This window comes from Aphelocoma coerulescens, chromosome 4, assembly GCF_041296385.1.
Source record: "Aphelocoma coerulescens isolate FSJ_1873_10779 chromosome 4, UR_Acoe_1.0, whole genome shotgun sequence".
In the NCBI taxonomy this organism is placed as follows: Eukaryota; Metazoa; Chordata; class Aves; order Passeriformes; family Corvidae; genus Aphelocoma; species Aphelocoma coerulescens.
This window is the reverse complement of record NC_091017.1, coordinates 25255950-25273252: the sequence shown is the minus strand read 5'-3', so window position 1 is coordinate 25273252 and position 17303 is coordinate 25255950. Positions and strand designations below refer to the sequence as shown.

The following is a 17303-nucleotide window of genomic DNA, read 5'->3' as shown; positions in this document are numbered from 1 at the left end:
GTACTCTTGATGTAACACTTAATATTAACAATAGAAAGATACATTCATGAAAAGTTTTTCCAGGAAAAGATCCCTACCTCCTTTCCTCCAAACTAACAGGGGAAATAAATCCCTATCTCTCATATGTGTTGTAGAATACTGTGTTCTAATTAAGTCACAATGCTCATGCCACCAGTGGCTGCCCTTAAGTGAGTAATAAGCTAGTATATGAAGAGCATGTCCCCACGTGAAGAGATCCCTTATTTGCTGTCAGCTCTTGTTGAAGTCTCTGCCTAATGAACACACTCTGCTTCTTTCCAACAGGTTGCTGATGTTCCTCAGGCTGCAGTGGTTGTGCTCTCCCCAGAATTATTCTGGTGACCCTGATGTGTTCAGAAGTTGCTGCTTTGCTTGACTTAGACAAATGAAACTCCTACCTCCCTTTTCAAAAGTCTAAATAAGTGCAACATGTCCTTAAACAGAAGTAGTAAGAACTGGCTTACATTATTGTGCAGGTAAAAATGGGTAATGATGTCTTCTGCTACTTTGGATAGAAGAAGCAGCAGACTTCTTTTTTTTTTTTTAATATTTCAAAACCTCTAGGTTTTGTACACAAAATGGCACCATGATCAGTTTAAAAGCATGTCTATATCCAGACTGAAGTCTAATGCCTTTTGGATATTTCAGGCATATGACATTTATCTGTATGTATGGAAATGATTTGGCAAAATAAGCATCTAAATTGGGGGCAGATGACACACAAGCACAGGAATGACCAGAAGTTAACAAAAAAGAAGAGCCAAGGACATTGCCCAATAGATGGTGACAGACTTGAATAAGCATTTTCATGATGGAGAGGGAGACTAGGAGTGGCTACCTGCCATCTGTCAAATTCCTAACAGATTTGAACACTGATTCTCGAAGCTGAGGCTAGTTACTGTTTGTAGGACTTTTGAAACAAATGACCTTTTCTGGGTCTCATGGTCTCATTTGACCAATGGGTGCTCTGGATGCAAGGCCAGTATTGTTGGGGTTTGTGCTTTACCCAGAGTGCAGCTTCTCCTTGTAATAAGGACACTGTAGAATGTAAAAACGTGGATGTGTTCACCTTCCTGCCAGTGAGATGCTGAGCCTTGCAAAGTTTGTACCGATGCGCGAGAGCCTCAAGGGAGGTGCTGCCGGTCCTGTGGTGTGGCCGTAGGGATCGTTCTGGCTTGGCTTGTGGTGGCACTAAGACAAAGACAAGGCCCCGTGTCCGGCATTGCCGTCATAGAAACAGTCTGAGCAGCAGATGTCAAGCTTTGCTTAGATGTAATCTAGCTAGTAAACATCTAAGTGGAATTACTGTCAGCAGTTTCACTTCACTTGACTTCAGTCCAGTGAATAGTGAAATGCATGTGATAGTAATGGCCTTAGATCCCATTTGTTTTTAAAGGTGCTCAGAGAATAAATGATTTACCAACCACATAGAAGTGACCTGCAGGCTGCAGCACTCCTCAGGACAGCATAGCATTTGTGTGGCTAGGTACAGTCTCTTCAATTACCCCCTTTTACTGCGACGTACACGCATCTTTGCCCTTATGTGGGCCTTTCTTCCTAGGCTCAGCACAGATAAAAGTAATTTGATATGCCATCCAGGGAAACCATCTGAAAGTAGGGTATCACCACTGGCCTGTATTTATGCTTGCTGTGACAGTGGTATTCCTGATAAACATTTGGTGATGAGCATAGAGCTAATGCTTAACCACAGCTCCAGTTAGACAACCAAATGGGAATCCTGTCAATGTCACAACCAGTTTGTGTGAGCGCTTGCAGTTTATACCAATGTCAAAAGGAATAGTCTCTAGAACCAGGCAGGTTGTTGATAACTGGCCTTTCAAATGCTATTTTGGGTTCTGTTTAAGTCAATAGAAAGAATTTCTGTGCCTGAGAAAACCTGGGCCTGTGAGCTGTGATTGTAAACACAACTGGTTATGTTCAGCAGCAGTGCAGAGGTTCTGTGTTATTTGGAGCCTGATGTCACAAGGTCCTGGTCTGTATTGACAGCTCTGCACTCTGTCAGCAGCTTTATTGCACTAGTACTAGCAAATACCTTTTTGAATGTGTGTTTTGTTGTTTTGTTTTGTTTTTTGCCGTTGCGCAGTTTGGTATTGGAGGCTTTTTCTGCATGTTTCTGGCACTGCATTAAATGGATGTGGAATCTCTGCGGTGTGAAAACTCCTGTAGCATCTGCTGTGTTTTGGTACATCTGAGAGCTTAAGCTAACTATTGAAGGCAAATTTCTTTTCATACCCAGCTTATGTAAATAATCCCTTTCCCCTCATGACTGGCATCTTCTCATCACAATATCTGAGGGGTAGGCACTGGTTTCATAGAGCTGGGAAGTGAATTTGTGAAGGTCAAAAGCTGTGGTTTTCAATTACCTGGCATGGGATCTCATAGGTGCTTGGACTTTGGGTTTGCTGCCTCTGCTGGTAAGAAAAGGAACTTGAAACTTCTGAGGCTGGCACTTCAGCACTGGGAATGCTGAATTCACTTTAAAATGTTATAGATCTTACGACCTTCATGCGTGGTGGGCTTGATTAAGCTAGGCAATGGTATCACACAGTCCAAAATAACATCTGTTGGCTTGTTGGAAACTGCTATCCCAACTGGCTCCTTGTTTTGCCAAAGTGTTGTCTGCTGGTTTGCTCACTGGCATGTTACAGACCTACAAAAGAGCAGCTGTGAGATAAGATACTCAGACTGGCAGTTTTCCATCTCCCTTACCTAGGAAAGGAGAAAAAAGGAAGTCTCTTGCATGCATCTTCTGTTTCTCACTCAATGGGCTTCTGTTGAACAGCTGCTGCAAGATATGCCTTTAAAAATCCATCTCTAAAATGCCCCCAGTAAACAAAGAAGCAATCCCAAGCAAGCCCAGGAGCACTCATACATACATTACTTTATAGGATAAGGATTGTATCATGCATTGCTGCTAAAATGCATGATTGTTACGCCACACAGTGCCTCTGTGTGAGCACGCACAGTGAAAGTGGTTGGAATAGTTTCCTTTGTATCCACTCAGCCGAAAGGCAGTGATTGCGTTGGGCCAGAGCCAGCAACAAAAACAACTCCTCACCAGTGCATGATGGTGCAGTCGTGGCTTCTGCGTGGGATTAGAAAAAAGGACAAACCACAGGGTAAAGTGAGAGCACTGAAATTTTTATTTGTTACCTCTAGGTACCACGAGTTTGACATTAATAGGCAAGACCAGTGAATGAGCAGCAGTACATTGCATTCAAACCTGAATCTCCAAAGCACCAAAAACTGAGCTAGATTTACTTCTTAATCCTATAGTCAGCACACTAGTCTGGACTTGCTGCATCTCGTATCGTCCCTAATTTAGTAGTACATTATTATGCAGTTAGGGGGCATGAGGAAAGAGTCAGTTTTGTAGTACCACTTCTACGTCATCATAGGACTACAACATGCACATTCTACTATGTGGCCCAAGCAACAAGAATACAAGTAGAACAGTTACGGGTGGAGACAGGTTCATGTTAACACCACCTATGAATTTGTAGAAACCTTTTTGGACGGGTACCTACAGCAGTTCATCAATTTGTGTGGGAACGTTACACGCATGCACAAGTGATACAGTGGAAAACATAGCAGGAGCGGCAGCAGGACGGAGGACAAAGGTGAAATCTGTGATGGGATGCACTGGAAACAAGACCTTCCTCAGCTTTCCACAGCAAGTCTCTGCTCTGTTAACGAGGCCTGCTGGGCAACAGTTTTGTTCTCATGGCTGCGGAGTTTTGATATGACTTCTAGAAACGCCATGCTCTGCACTTCCTTTTGAAGAGGTTCTGGAAAAGGAAATATTAAAAGAAACAGTGCTTTGTATGAGACAGGCAGAAGAACACAAAACTGTGAGAAACTTTTCTACTAAACCCTGTACACACAAGCATGTAGCTTGTGTCCACATAATCTGGTTATTTTTGAATTGCTTTTTGAGGATGGAGAGAAAACTTTTCAGGGCCTCCAGCACACACAGACTCCATGGATTTCAGGTAATGATGAAGCTGCAGCATAGCAGTTAAGAATATCCACCTGGATTACCTTCCAAAACAGATGCTTAGGAAGTATTTTTAGTGAAAACATTTTTTTGATTTATTCTTTAAACTAGCCTGCCCAAGTGAGCTGGCTGTGACAGGCTCACTTCATCATTTGTGTCAACTCTTACTGGTTGTATGGGAGTGTGAGATGGGTCCTTAATGGATGTGTTACCACCTGGTCACTGTCTGCTGTCCCTTTACAGCTCAGCTCTGAAGTTAATACAAACACAACACGCAGAGCATTGTCCAGTGCTGTGCATGTGGATGCAGTGTTTATGTTCTACACAAAACTAGAAGACACTGTCTGATGATTCAGATCCTGGATTGCATGTTACTTTTTGTATTAATTAAGAGAGGTTGGCAGCAATTCATGAAATTGAGCTATTTTGTAAGAAATTTGATGGGTTTTCTCAAAGCCCTGTACTCTGAACATCTCACAGTTTTGATCTAAAACAGTTGGTTTTGTTTTATGCCACTCTAGTGAAATCCCACTCAGCAACAAATACTTGCATATAATTTTGCTTTCCATGTGCTGCTGGGGGCTTAATCTCTTGAACTTCTCAGGAGAAAACCCAACCACCTGTTTCAGATAGCTATGCTTTATGCTGTGCTATTTACTTTTTTTTTAATAGCAAACTTTGGCATTCGTTCCCATCCCCACCTACTTTCTGGTTCACATGTTTTTAGTTTCATGCAGTTTAACCCCTACCATGTAAGAGCTGGAACCTCTCATGCTGCTGTGCACCTGGGAATGTGTATGTACAGACGGATGTCAGTGAAGTTGTTGGGGTGGTCATGCTATGTAAGAACTTCCTGCTTTCTCCTGAGATACCAACATCTCTAAGCAGGTGTTTCACTGTGCTTTACAGTGGCTGATAACATCCAGTTTCATGGAGACTTTTGCCTACAGAAGACTGTGCTAGCTATGAATGCTGTGCTTGGGTAATTCTTCCATTTTCCGTTGTCTTCATTTTTCTTTCCCTACCCATTCACTCAGTTGCAAGAGGAACTTCCAGATGCAAAGAATCACAAAAAATAGGCGTCTATTAACTGTTTAACACCATCTGAAGTTGAGCAAAGGCAAATGTGGAGTTCGGCACCTGGGGAAGAATAAGCCCAGGCACCAGCACAGGCTGGGGGCTGATCTGGGGAAAGCAGCTTTGTGGAGAAGGACCTGGTGGACAACAAGCTGTCCATGAGCCAGCAGTGCCCTTGTAGCCAAGAAGGCCATCAGTATTCTGGGGTGCAGTAGGAAGAACACGGACAGCAGGCCAAGGGATCCTCTACTCAGTCCTGATAAAGCGACATCTGGAGTGCTTTGTCCAGTTCTGGGCTCCTCAGTACAAGAGAGACATGGAGCTCCTGGAGTGGGTCCAGTGGAGGGCAGCAAAGATGATTAGATTAAGGGACTGAAACATCTCTCGCAAGGAAAGGCTGAGGGAGCTGAGCCTGTTCAGCCTTGAGGAGATGTCAGAGAGGGAAACTTAACAATGTCTATGAGTATCTGAAGGGAGGGTACGAAGAGGACAGAACCAGGCTCTGCTCAGCGATGCCAAGCACTGGGACAAGAGGCAATGGGCAGAAACTGATGCACAGGAAGTTCCACCTGAACATGAGGAAGAACTTTACCGTGCAGGTGACTGAGCACTGGAACAGATTGCCCAGAGAGGTTCTGGAGTCTTCCTCACTGGAACTTTCTGGATCCGATCCTGTGCCATGTGCTCTCGGATGGCTCTGCTTTAGCAGGGAGGTTGGACCACTGTGGTCCCTTCCAACCTGACCCATTCTGTAAACCTGTGAACACACAGGTGTTGGCAGCATCAAGTTAAATGTGATGCCAGATACCCCAACAAAGCATAGTAACAACAGCAGTCATGGGAGAATTAAACGAAACCAATACGTAAACCACTGGAACTGGTTCTAGGCCTTACCAAACTATACTGGGGTCAGCTACTTTAAAAAGAACTGCACAGGTCTGTTCACAGTAGAATAAGGAAACATGCAAATGCTCACAGTGTGGAGATGGTAATGAAAAGAGTTTAGAGGCAACAGAGCTAGGAGAGGCATACTTTAGTATTTCCCCATGTAAAGAACAACCGGCTTCTTGATCCTCTTCTCCCTGGTTAAAGTAAAAATAACCTCCCCCAACTAAAAAGTCCTCCCTAAACTTAGAAGTTAATACCAGAGTTGCTCAGTTGTTCATCTCATGTCCTTACTGATTTTAGACAGGTCTGTTCGTAAGGAAACAGGACAGAACACTGGGTCAGTCAAATGCTGGGCCTTACCTTCCCAGCTGCATAATGCAGTAACACGCTGCTGTCCGTTCTCTGAGAGCAGGGTAAGGAGCCTTATGCCTAGGCAAAGCTTACAATGTGGTGGCAGACTAAACTCTGCCATTTGGATAGCCATAAAATACCCCCCTAAGATAAGACTGGTCTGTACCCTGGTGGACTAGAGAGACAGGTATTTGACTTTAAATAACTCTGTCAGTCTTGCAGGTGACAAGATTCAGGAAGGGAAAATGCAACTGTCAGGCAGATTTTCTGAAGATTATTATTTTAGCTGGAAACAGTAGAAATAAAGATCAAGACAGTGAGGCTGACTATGAAGCTTTGGCAAAAGGCTTCTGCTCTAAAATGAATGGATAGTCCCAAGCATGAAACAGCTCAAGAAGGTTGTAACAACTAAGTTTACATGTCTTAACATTAAAGTGAGTGCTTACTGGGAGCTGAGGCTTGTTAGCACATTTTGAGCACAATCTTTGCACACTGAGATGCATATACTCTCTAAAACCGAGTATTTGTTCCTATAAAATGGCAGGAATACAATATTCACTTGCATGGATATACAGGTCTTTAAAACTACACTTGCAGTAGGCATGGTGAACTCTGTTTAAGGAAAAAAGCATCTTTGTTGACAGAGACAGCACATGTTTAACTGTGGTAACTTTTAACCTATTAATTGAATTGCTGTAAACTAATCTGAGGAGTACCTTCATGTATTTCAAACTTGACAAGTTGTGCAGATAGGCTTTGAGTTTCCACCTTTCTGTAATAATTCCAGTTCTTTGTCACCTTAGTTGTCTGTAACTACCTAAAACCTTTATGGAATGAAATTTGTTCTCCCTCCACAGATTCAATCTTTCTTAGAGAACTGAAGAAATGTAGCAACTTCTTGAAACCTTGCATGAAATTTCCCCGTGACACCTAGCTCTTTTTTGTTTTGTGGTCTGTTTGTTTGCCCACATGCATGTGGGAAGTTGGAATATCAAACCACAGCCTGCTCCAACAGCCTGTAAACAGCCTGACCTATAGCAGAGGGTGAGCTCAGAGAGATGAAAGTTTACAGTGTCCAGCACTGATGTGTGTTAGTGCACACTGTGCCTGATGGGCTGAGCATGTGAGGGCTGTTGAGGGAAGGAGTCTTTTCTAGCAACATAAATGTAAGGATCCTTCCTAAAGCACCATCACACATCAATTACAGGGAACTTGCAGCTAGAAATGAAAATAAAGTTCTTGTTATCTGCATATTTGCAAAGACAACTTTTAAATGCTTCTCCTTTCTTTCCTGTCAAAGTTTGAGCTAGCTACATCCTTACAGAAGCCAGGGTCAAGTTTCTGCAGTTAATATCCAAAACTGAGTTAACAGCCTCATCCTTGACACTACGGATAGACACTACAGAGTCATAGTAAACAGAACCTTTCTGTCTACATCCATTGTTAACAGAGAACCAGTCGCACTGTGTTTGCACATGCTCTGTGTTCAGCTGTAGGAGAGAACTATATTGCATACATAAATCTTGGGAAGCAGCCTCTCCTGAATACTCACCAGATCCTATAAGAGCACAGATCAGCACCATGGAGTTATATTTTATTTCTGGAGCGCTTCTGTCGTCTGAAAGCAGTCTGTGTAGAATCTGAACAAGCTGAGCATTTTCAAGATCCTTTTCAGCAGTGACTGAAATACAAGTGAAAATTTTTAAGTCTGGAAGTGCCACTTGCTTTGACACTACCATGTGTTATCCCTTTACTGAAGTGTGATCTCTCACCAGAGTGAGAGTGAGGCTGTGGTACATAACTCATGGGTCTAAAACTCGAGCACGTATTTGATGGTATGAGGACAGGAATCACAGCTCTTGCTATAAAAATGTGAAGTCGTCTAACTGCTTGAAAGGACAGTCACAGAGTTTAATGATGAAATCCAGTCTTAATGTGCAGTAAGCTGATGATGGACAAGCCATGAGGCTTTCTAGCCATTTAGGCCAACACCTGGAATACTTCAGCTTTCAAAACTTCCAGTGCCTGAATTTGCTTTTGGAAATTCTATCTGAGTAAATATAGATTGTGTAGTTCTTGATTCCATGGTAGAGGGAGCTCTGGGTCCACTATAAAGGCTGTGGAAAACTTTTCAAGATCTCAATTTGAGTTACTACATCTGTAGCTTTCTAAGATACATGGGCTCAACCTTTAAAATCCTGAAGACAAGACAAAGAGATGATTCATGTGAATAGGAACATCTTTCCTTTTATTTAAAACAATTCCTTGATGTATTGGCAGTGATTCAAAAGTTGAGCAGAGCATTCCTGGAGTACACAGTGAGTGGCAAGAGAAATCAAGAACAAAAAATATGTAAGGTAGTTTGTTTAGTTCCTTAGTTAATAAGCAAACAAATAGGATAAACAAAACCTCTGTTGAGCATTTACTCTCCTGTTTGAAAAGCTGAGGTACTACAAATGCAGGTCAAGACATGTAATCATGTCTGCCTTCGTATGGCAGTTCTTGCACTTACTTCTGTGAAATTTAATGAAGACATGTTGGGGGCATTAATGACCTCTGTGTATTCTCTAGTTCTTCCTTACTAGGTAAGTGGATGCTTTACTTTGATAAGCTCTCTCAAAAGGTGATTAACATTCCAGAGTAGGAATGCGGTCAGGTCATATAATCTAAGGTACATTTGCCTTCTGGGTTTTACTCCAAATCTGAAAGTGAAGTTGGAGGGCCTTTCTAGATCATACCATCACCAACCAGAATGATGGAGCAGATCCCATATAACCAGCACTCTCCAGTTTCCTGTATAACATGATGGCCTGCCTGTGTCTGCATGAACCACCACGTATTTCCGTGCTACTGAAAGGCAGGTGGAAGGAGGAGGCTATCCTCCATTGCATTCTCCCTCTCTGGCTTCTCTTGGGCACGGACTGGAAAGGAAACAGGTGGAGTGAGCTGCTGGGATACTCACCTAACTCTAGAGCCGCTATCAATGCCAGTGCAACAAGAGCTTCGTTTTGCATTATTACGTGTTCGCTGGTCGCCATGGTTACTAAATGCTTGATGCCACCGCTCTGTACAATGGTCCTAATTACATCCTAAAATAAATAACGCTAAGATGAAAAAATTCTGCATTGCATACAAACTGTATTAAATAAGGGAACTGTCAGGGATGCTGTTGTCTTTGGGTAAGGGTACTCGTTGGCTTTATGCACATAGAATCACTTTATACATCAGTATACACACATGTAGGCCTACACATTACCTGTTACTGCTCTGCAGTTGTAAGGTACAGTGTGTTAAACCAAGGCAGGTAACCCCATGACTAAGTTAAGACACACATAATGAACTCTTTTCCAGGTTATACAGTGTAACTCAAGTTCTCATGCTGTGCCATCAATCACCAAATAATTAGGGGTTCAAAGTGTCCAACAAACTACATACTTAGGGTAAGGAAACTCAGTTATAATAGTTATTAAATCCTTAATCTCTCTCCATGAATTTTCAGAGTTTCTTCAAAATGTTCAGAGAGGTGAGATCACAAATATTATACCTTACTATGCAACAGAAATGCTGTACATGAAAACACATGGACGAGAAAATGAGCAGCGGTCTCTTACTATGGAATTTTTCTTCAAATACAAAACAGGTAAGGAAAGGGTAGGTATGGGATACCAATGTGTTGGTTTCTGTTTTAAATACAGTTGTTAAAATGAGCTGTTGTGCAGTACTGCTGCCCAGTATCTAGGAACTTAAAATGTCATTTAACTGGGTTAAATGTGTCTAAAGCAGATAAAAAAAACCCAGCGGGGATTCTGTTTTCAAGTCCAAAATTTAATCCGACTTACGTGACAAGGGATAAATAAAGATTTCTGGTCTCTACAGGTATTTGTTAGTTATAATTTCAAAAGTGGTTGTGCACGTCATGTTTTCACCATCTTATGTCCTGAAAATACTTGCAAAATGTTTGCCTGAAAAATCATGTAACTTGGCAAACTGAAAGGAAACTGTTCAAGGAAATGTGGATTGGGTTTTATTATTTTTTATTTGTCCTGTGAGTGCACAAAGGTTTGAAATAGCATTTATTTCTTGAAACAAGAATCTAATTTTTTTATCTGTATGTTAAAAAGAACCACCATTTGTTTAATACCATTTAAAACACACCCCCCTTTCTAATACCAGCCACAAGCCGAAATTGATAAACTGACATGTGTTGAGAATGAACTATTTTCTCAGTCCTTGCACAGGCTTTGCAGTGGTGCTGTTTATGCAAATAAACAGACACAATATAATCATAATCCTTGAAAACAAAAATATTTCTGGATAATCATACTGAAGATACTAGCGGCCCAAAGTACAGCCTAATGACCCAGAATATCATATTTAAAACCTTTTTTTTTTCCCTAAATCACATAATGTGTGCAAGCATTTAAGTATTTTTATTTTTCTGTACTTGAAATGATGTATTTTATTATTTGTAATTTTCTGCTGGAACTCCAAAGTAGTTTTGGGAGTGAGACAATCTGGGAACTGCTAAGTTCTATTTGAATTGGTGTGGAGTTTTGGCTATATAAGTCTTAAGAACCAATCAGTGTCTTTGACATCAAGATTTTTTATTTTGTAGGTGAACATCACCCTTTAAAAGGCAGTACCAAATAGATGACAGCCATCATGTTTGGTGCTAGTGTGGCTGAAATCACAGGTACCTACTCCAGTGTTTTAAAATGACTAAAACTGACTGTTGCCTTTGTAAATATTACCCCAAAGCATTTAAAACTAAAAGCCAAAATCAAACCGGATCTTCTGTTAAGAGCCATACAGCCATACTCATATTCAAACCTAGAGGGCAGCAAAAGCTTAAAAAACCCCACCCTTTCAGCTCTGTTATCCTCTTCCTGTCAAATTTCCTCTGAGTACATGCACCACACAAAAATAATTCACCTGTGATAATGCTGTTAATTTTTGCCTTAACATCTATTTGATGTCATCAGTAGTGTCTCCATATTTAGAATTCAGTTCTGTTTTCCTATAGAGTTATTAACTCTCACATCTGTGGTGGTGTTTGCCATCCGTGCATGCATGTTGGGGACTGTGGGGAGGGGAGCAGAAAAAGTGAGAACTCAGAATAAGTGAACCCTGATCAGTTTTAGAGGCTGAAATGGAGAATGGGTATTAGACAGACAGTGATATTAGAAATCAGCAAAGATTTAAATCCCTGTAAGGCCTGTTCATTTGTTCTTGGAGAGGCTTAATATAGATCAAGCCCCTACGATGTTTTTCACTTCATAAATGCCATGGATGAATGAAGACGTCACTGTTGGAGTCTGAGTTCTCCAAATCACACTTGCTATTTAAGCTCAGTAATGCAGCCGGTGTTCATATCAGTGAACATGCTAAAGGAAGTCTGAGCCTGAAATAGCCTGTCTCCAGAGGAGATGTTTGTCCTTTATAAAGCTGCTTTGTCTAATACTCTGCTGAACAAGAGTGATGGGCCTGGACTGCTTAGATAAAGATATTGATTGATGTGAAGGTAATGGGAGGGGCAGATGAATTTTTCTTAATGTCATATCTTTTGCCATATACAAGTAAGCTTTTGTTAGAATTTGGAATAAATTATCATTTCTAATGATCCATCAGAGTCTTAAAACTCTGAAATATGCTGTATGAAGAGTAGGGAGACAGACTATTTCTGGATCTCAATTTTATATAAATATATAGCAAGATCCTAACAACTGAGTTCACTGATTCTTCATATATAGCATCATTAAAACATAGAGAATACAGCATGCTGAGCTTCTGCAGGATACATTAAAAATAAAAATGAGTCAAGCCTTGGGCAGAGGAGATGTAACACATGAATACCCAAGCTGGCTTGCTAGAAGGATTGTAAGCTGGAGGGTTGGCTGCCAACAGCAAGTGCACAGGTAACTCTTAGTTCTGACAAGCTGACCTTTTTCTCCACTAACTTACTTTTGATTTGCTGTGTCGTATAAGTGCAGAAAGTAGTCTGTTGGACTCTCCCATCACACCTGCGTGATCCTTGGCTTCACACCACTCCACCAATCGTTCCACCAGTTTTACATTTTTGCCCAGCTGTTCAGCTGCTTCTGCTACATGATGCCAGAGCCAACAACACAACAAAAAGGTTGTCACTTTTTTTTAAGCAAGTGCTAGAAAAACAAGCTGAAAGTTACTAACTAGGAGGAGTTAGAAGAACTTCACTAGCTTGCACTACCAGTGGGAGAAGTCAAGGTTGCATTGAAGCAAGTAAAGCCAGTCAAAATGGAAAAAAAAAAAATCCAGAAAAACATTCATAATCTAGTTTTTGAAGCAATTTATCAGCCCGGTTAATGAAGCTTGTGCATTGATTAAGAGCAGGGAACATAAGATGATGTCACATCCCCAGCTGAGCTGTGAGCTAGGTCAAAAATTTAAAACCAGGCAGGACTGCTGCCAGAAGGGAGCACTGTGGTCAGTTAGATTAAGTTTGATAGACTGTAAGTCACGTAAGTTTCTTCAATAAATTTCTATTTCACATCTAATAGCTTTGCTAAAACTAGAATGGATCTTTTGAAATAATCTGTAGGACTGAGTGAAAAATAAACATGCAGCTACTTTAACTCAGGAACTACTTCTGGTTTTTAGCAGACTTCTGATTTTATAAATCTTCATCCTGGAACAAAGTGTTAACTAAAAGGTGCTTTTTCTTTCTGAAATTGCAGTCTATCAATTAACAGAGTATTATCCTGTTCCAAGGACCAAGGTACAGCCAGAGAATACAGTAAGTGAACAGCAAAATAGGAGTGGTAGCTTAAAACACTCACGCCTCAACACATACTTGTAATGTGTAAAGAAGTTCAAAAGTAAATAAGCATTTGACACCTGTTTGGAGGGCCTCTGGTAGTCAGTTTAGGAGTTCTGAAAAAAAATCAACCCACATTCCTCTCCTTTTGTATATGTATTAGATTTATTCCATGACTTCAGGAATGAATTTAAAAAAACTCTGCTTCTCTCTCTTAAGAATCTTGGCAGCATATCACAGACTGAACCAAAGAGAATCACTTAACACAGAGAACAGTTTATTTTTACCTTGTGCATCTATTAACATTCTTAATGTTCCCAGCAGCTTGAACTGAACGGGGGGCATCTCCGATCTGAGAAATTTCAATACAGCTTCTGCAACACCAGCTGATAGCATCTTAGCCTTATTTACAACTGCATGAATAAAGAACAGGGATTGATCTCAAAAACATTTCTGGAAGATGCAGTTTATTTCTGAGCTGGTCTTGAAGCAAATTTTCAGACATGGTTTGAAAAAGAGGTTGTGAGCACAGACTTCAGGAACAGTGTGCGCTGGTGATACTGTGTTGTGGAAAAATGTCACGGTTCCTGTGAAATCAAGTGCTTTTTCCTAGCATGCACATCTAATTTTCAGTTCAGCCTGAGCACCAACTAAGGGCTAGACTCCTCCCCTTAGTCTAGGAAAGGCATCTTCCACAAAGTGCACAGGCAGAAGCCCAAGCTAATACTCGCACCCCCAAATATGAGGAAACTTCTCTGAGTCCCAACCACACTCTTCTATTTCTCACAGGCAAAGGAACTAAAGCTTCTAATTAGCAGAATAACCTCTTACCCAGTTCCAATACTTCATACAAACAACACTGTGGCCTGACATATCTGGAGTTTGTAGTCTTTTGTTGCCTCCTTCCCCCCTCCAACCTCTCCTTCATCCCTTCCACTAGTCCATGTTCTCCACTTCCACAGAGCTCTCTGAAATACATTTAAGGTGCAAACCTTGCCCAATAGTGTACTTGGAAAAAAGTCTTATTAGGTATTTGAAATCGTGTTTTGACACGCAGCTCATCACTGAGATCAGTTATTACTTGCTCATTTCTTTCTAACGATGTACAGGGAAGGTTATGTAGGTCTCTGGCAGACACCCTTCAGCATAGACTACAGGGAAGCTGACTGATGGAAGTGAAAAGAATGACTCACCTGAGAAAGGTAAGCAAATGGAATACTGCTAAAGCTGAGTGGGTTCAGTTATGTATGCATGACCATTTCTAAAAGTTATGATTTGTCAAAACTGAAAATAGTAAAATAAGGTTAAATGGATGAAAGACTTATTTTTGGCTCGGCACAAAAGAGCATACATAAGTGTTGCAGATTTGCTTTGTTGTTTTGTGCATGTGCTACCTTTACGCTTGGTAATCAAAACTTATACAAATTAAGTTATTAAAAATGACAAAATTAGCATTGAGCTTACTGCCAACAAACAGTAACTAACTGCAGTAGGCTGGCTATTCTGACAGCCTACCTCCAGCTCTAATTTGGTAATTTTCAAAGTCTTAAGTAAGACGCAGTGTTTTAAAAAAGTGGGCACTGTTCTCTGGTGGGGACCCTCAGCTGTGAGACAGATTGCAAATGAAGGAAACAAAAAGAAAAATAAATATGCAGTGCTCTGGACAAAAAGGGTTGAGAAATCATATTCAAGGCCTCCTCAGTTCCTTGTCAATTACAAGGCTGTCCGCCCTTTGGTGGGGGATGCTGTGGGATCAAAGTGGCAAGGAACAGTCACTATGCCTGTGATGTATTCAGAACTGCTTGTCACAACTGCTGTGCAACAGACACAAAAGCAGTGATGGGTCAGAATGAAAAGCTGCAGTCTGACCTGCCTCTAGGACTGTCAGTCAGTTCTCCCACCCACATTCCCTGGGGGTTACAGTGGGAGGACAGAATTTCACCTTTATGCAGTTCGCAATGCAAAGAGAGGCTTACCAGGAATAGCCAGGTTTCTGAGAGCACTCAGTGCAGCGTGCTGCACAGTCACATTTCCATCCTCCACATGTCTGTCTAGCAGATCCATCAGCTTTTGAACTATGCCATTATCCACCATATGGATGCAGTTTCCGTCTGTGCGAGATGTAACAAGTCACTTGTGAAGGGAACATTGTTACTAAGATTTTTACAATAGCTTCTTATGAATGGAAGGGTTATTTCCTTGGTCCTTTCTAGATTTCATTGTTGAGAATTTGATCACTATCATCTGTAAGAATTGCAGTGCTCATGATAAACTTACAAGAGTGATAGAAGAAACACTGAAGAAGGCAGAGATCCCTTATACCTCTCTACAAATGCAAAATAAGATTTTTAAAGTAGGCTTAATACTTTTGAGGATTATAAAGTTTAAAACTACTCATGTTTCTGTGTAACTCAACAGCAGCTTTACTGCAACACAATTCTTGTTTGCAGCTGTACAGACAGAGCATGATAGAGGGGCACACATAAAATTACATAAGCTATTATGGCATGTTCTTACCATTTCTGGCAAAATTTGCAATAGCCAGTGCTCCTGCAAGCTGTAGCTGATGACTGTTGGAAGGAATCCATGAAAGTACTCTTTGGAACACACTGCCTTTTCCTCCTTCAAATAACTTTTGCATGGATTCATCTGGGGTAAAAAGCACAGAGAGTCAGCAAGTGTTTGTTAGGGGAACTTCTATATTTGTGAAGCTCTGCTGGTTTCACTACAATTAATCCAAGTCCTGCAATGAGGGACAAAATCTGACCTGTTAAATATTTGTCTGGTGGGTAGCAGGTCCTCCCTCTAGGTTATTTAGAAAATTAATAAATAGTGAAATTCAGCAGCCAAGCAGCATTACAAGTATCTGCTGTTGCTTTGCAGAGCATAGTGACAGCCCATACTTACCTCCAAGCAATAATAGAACCATAAGATCAGAAGCTGTTTTAAGCTCTGCAATATCATCCTCTTTGTCACTGTCCACAGTCTTCTGGACGATCTCAAGTAAGCACTCCACCAAACCGGCTTCAACCAGCTGCAGTTTAATGACATCTGGAAAATAGCATGGATAACAGGAGTCAGAATCAGGATTTTACATGCATCTATCATACACACATGCAGGACAGACTGTAAGAAATAGTGATGTCAGTGTTTTCACTGACAACTTGTGTACATAAAACTGCAATTTCCTTATTAGAAATTCTTATGGCCAACTTCTGTTATTATTCATCTAACAGGCTTTCCCTGGCTCTGGACTGCCTTTAGAGCTGAAGGTATATGGGGCTCTTCACCTCTAAAAATGAGGATATTTCTCTGTAGCAAACTTCTGACACCTCAGTCATGGCACAGCAGACTCATAAGGACTGTGCTGTGTTCATGCTTTCCAAACACAGACAGTGTATCTGCCATTTGTTCAAAAGTCTGCAGGAGGAATGCAGAAAGGCCAAATCCAAAAGGTTCGGCTGGCAGAGAAGTTTGTTCTGGAAACTGATGAGGCAAACTAATTTCTTAGTTGTTATTCAAAACAAGGCTTGAGAAGGTAATAAATATTTTTTTCAGATGACATAGAATCTGGGAACAATATTTTTTCTTTTGTTTCTAAAATAACAAAATATTTAACAGATCTTTCCCTTGGAGTTTCCTTTACATGCCTAAACTCCCTTTCTGTTAAGAGGGAATGGCAAGCTGTCTTATGCTATGTTAGGTCTTTTCACACATGGAAGTGATTCCAGTAGATTTTGCATGCTGATTTTGAAAAACAGTCACAAAGCTCTGCAGAAGTGTACAAAAGAAGTGGATCTCGCTCAGTTTTCTACATGAAATAGTGTTTTAACAAAAAGGTGTTTAATGCAGGTTAAAATATTTTTAGGCCAGGGCTTTGGAAATATTTTTTTCACACAGTTTACAAGCCACATTTGGGAAAGGAAGTGTGTTCTACCTCGGGTGAAGGATGTGTCTGACTCTCAGGTTCCTGGTGTCACTAGGCTTTTTGCCTGAGTGAAATCTATTGTTCCTCTAAGAGCAGCTGACCTTCTCATGAACTTTGTAAGGAAATGCAAAATCTCCAGTTGGGATTTTTTTTTAAATAGGCACTTTTGCACTGAGGTGCTTTTAAAAATAGAGAATTCCCTTAGCTACAGAATACTGGGTTGCAGATGT

General features: G+C 40.9%; 1 protein-coding gene and 1 long non-coding RNA gene across 11 annotated transcripts in view; one reads left to right on the top strand and one right to left on the bottom strand.

Annotated features, from left to right (window-relative positions):
* Positions 1–58: 58 nt before the first annotated feature.
* The window catches only part of LOC138109529 (uncharacterized), a 38819-nt gene continuing 21574 nt past the window's right edge, over positions 59–17303 (top strand). For 3 of the 5 annotated variants that reach the window (XR_011150549.1, XR_011150548.1, XR_011150545.1), the window contains exons 1-2: positions 9452–11045; positions 14255–14347. This is a non-coding gene — a long non-coding RNA (uncharacterized lncRNA). Of the gene's footprint in view, positions 495–9451; positions 11046–14254; positions 14348–17303 lie in introns of those variants that run through there. The other 2 variants (XR_011150547.1, XR_011150546.1) reach the window with 2 other exon arrangements.
* RAP1GDS1 (Rap1 GTPase-GDP dissociation stimulator 1) overlaps positions 3160–17303 on the bottom strand; it is a 90927-nt gene continuing 76783 nt past the window's right edge. For 5 of the 6 annotated variants that reach the window (XM_069013124.1, XM_069013125.1, XM_069013126.1 and 2 more), the window contains 8 exons: positions 16053–16196; positions 15663–15794; positions 15122–15256; positions 13433–13558; positions 12314–12453; positions 9315–9441; positions 7905–8033; positions 3160–3827 (listed from right to left, as the gene is read on the bottom strand). In XM_069013124.1, coding sequence (XP_068869225.1) covers positions 3700–3827; positions 7905–8033; positions 9315–9441; positions 12314–12453; positions 13433–13558; positions 15122–15256; positions 15663–15794; positions 16053–16196 — 1061 coding nt within the window. In that variant the 3' untranslated portion in view covers positions 3160–3699. Of the gene's footprint in view, positions 3828–5705; positions 5871–7904; positions 8034–9314; positions 9442–12313; positions 12454–13432; positions 13559–15121; positions 15257–15662; positions 15795–16052; positions 16197–17303 lie in introns of all 6 variants that reach the window. The other variant, XR_011150544.1, reaches the window with a different exon arrangement.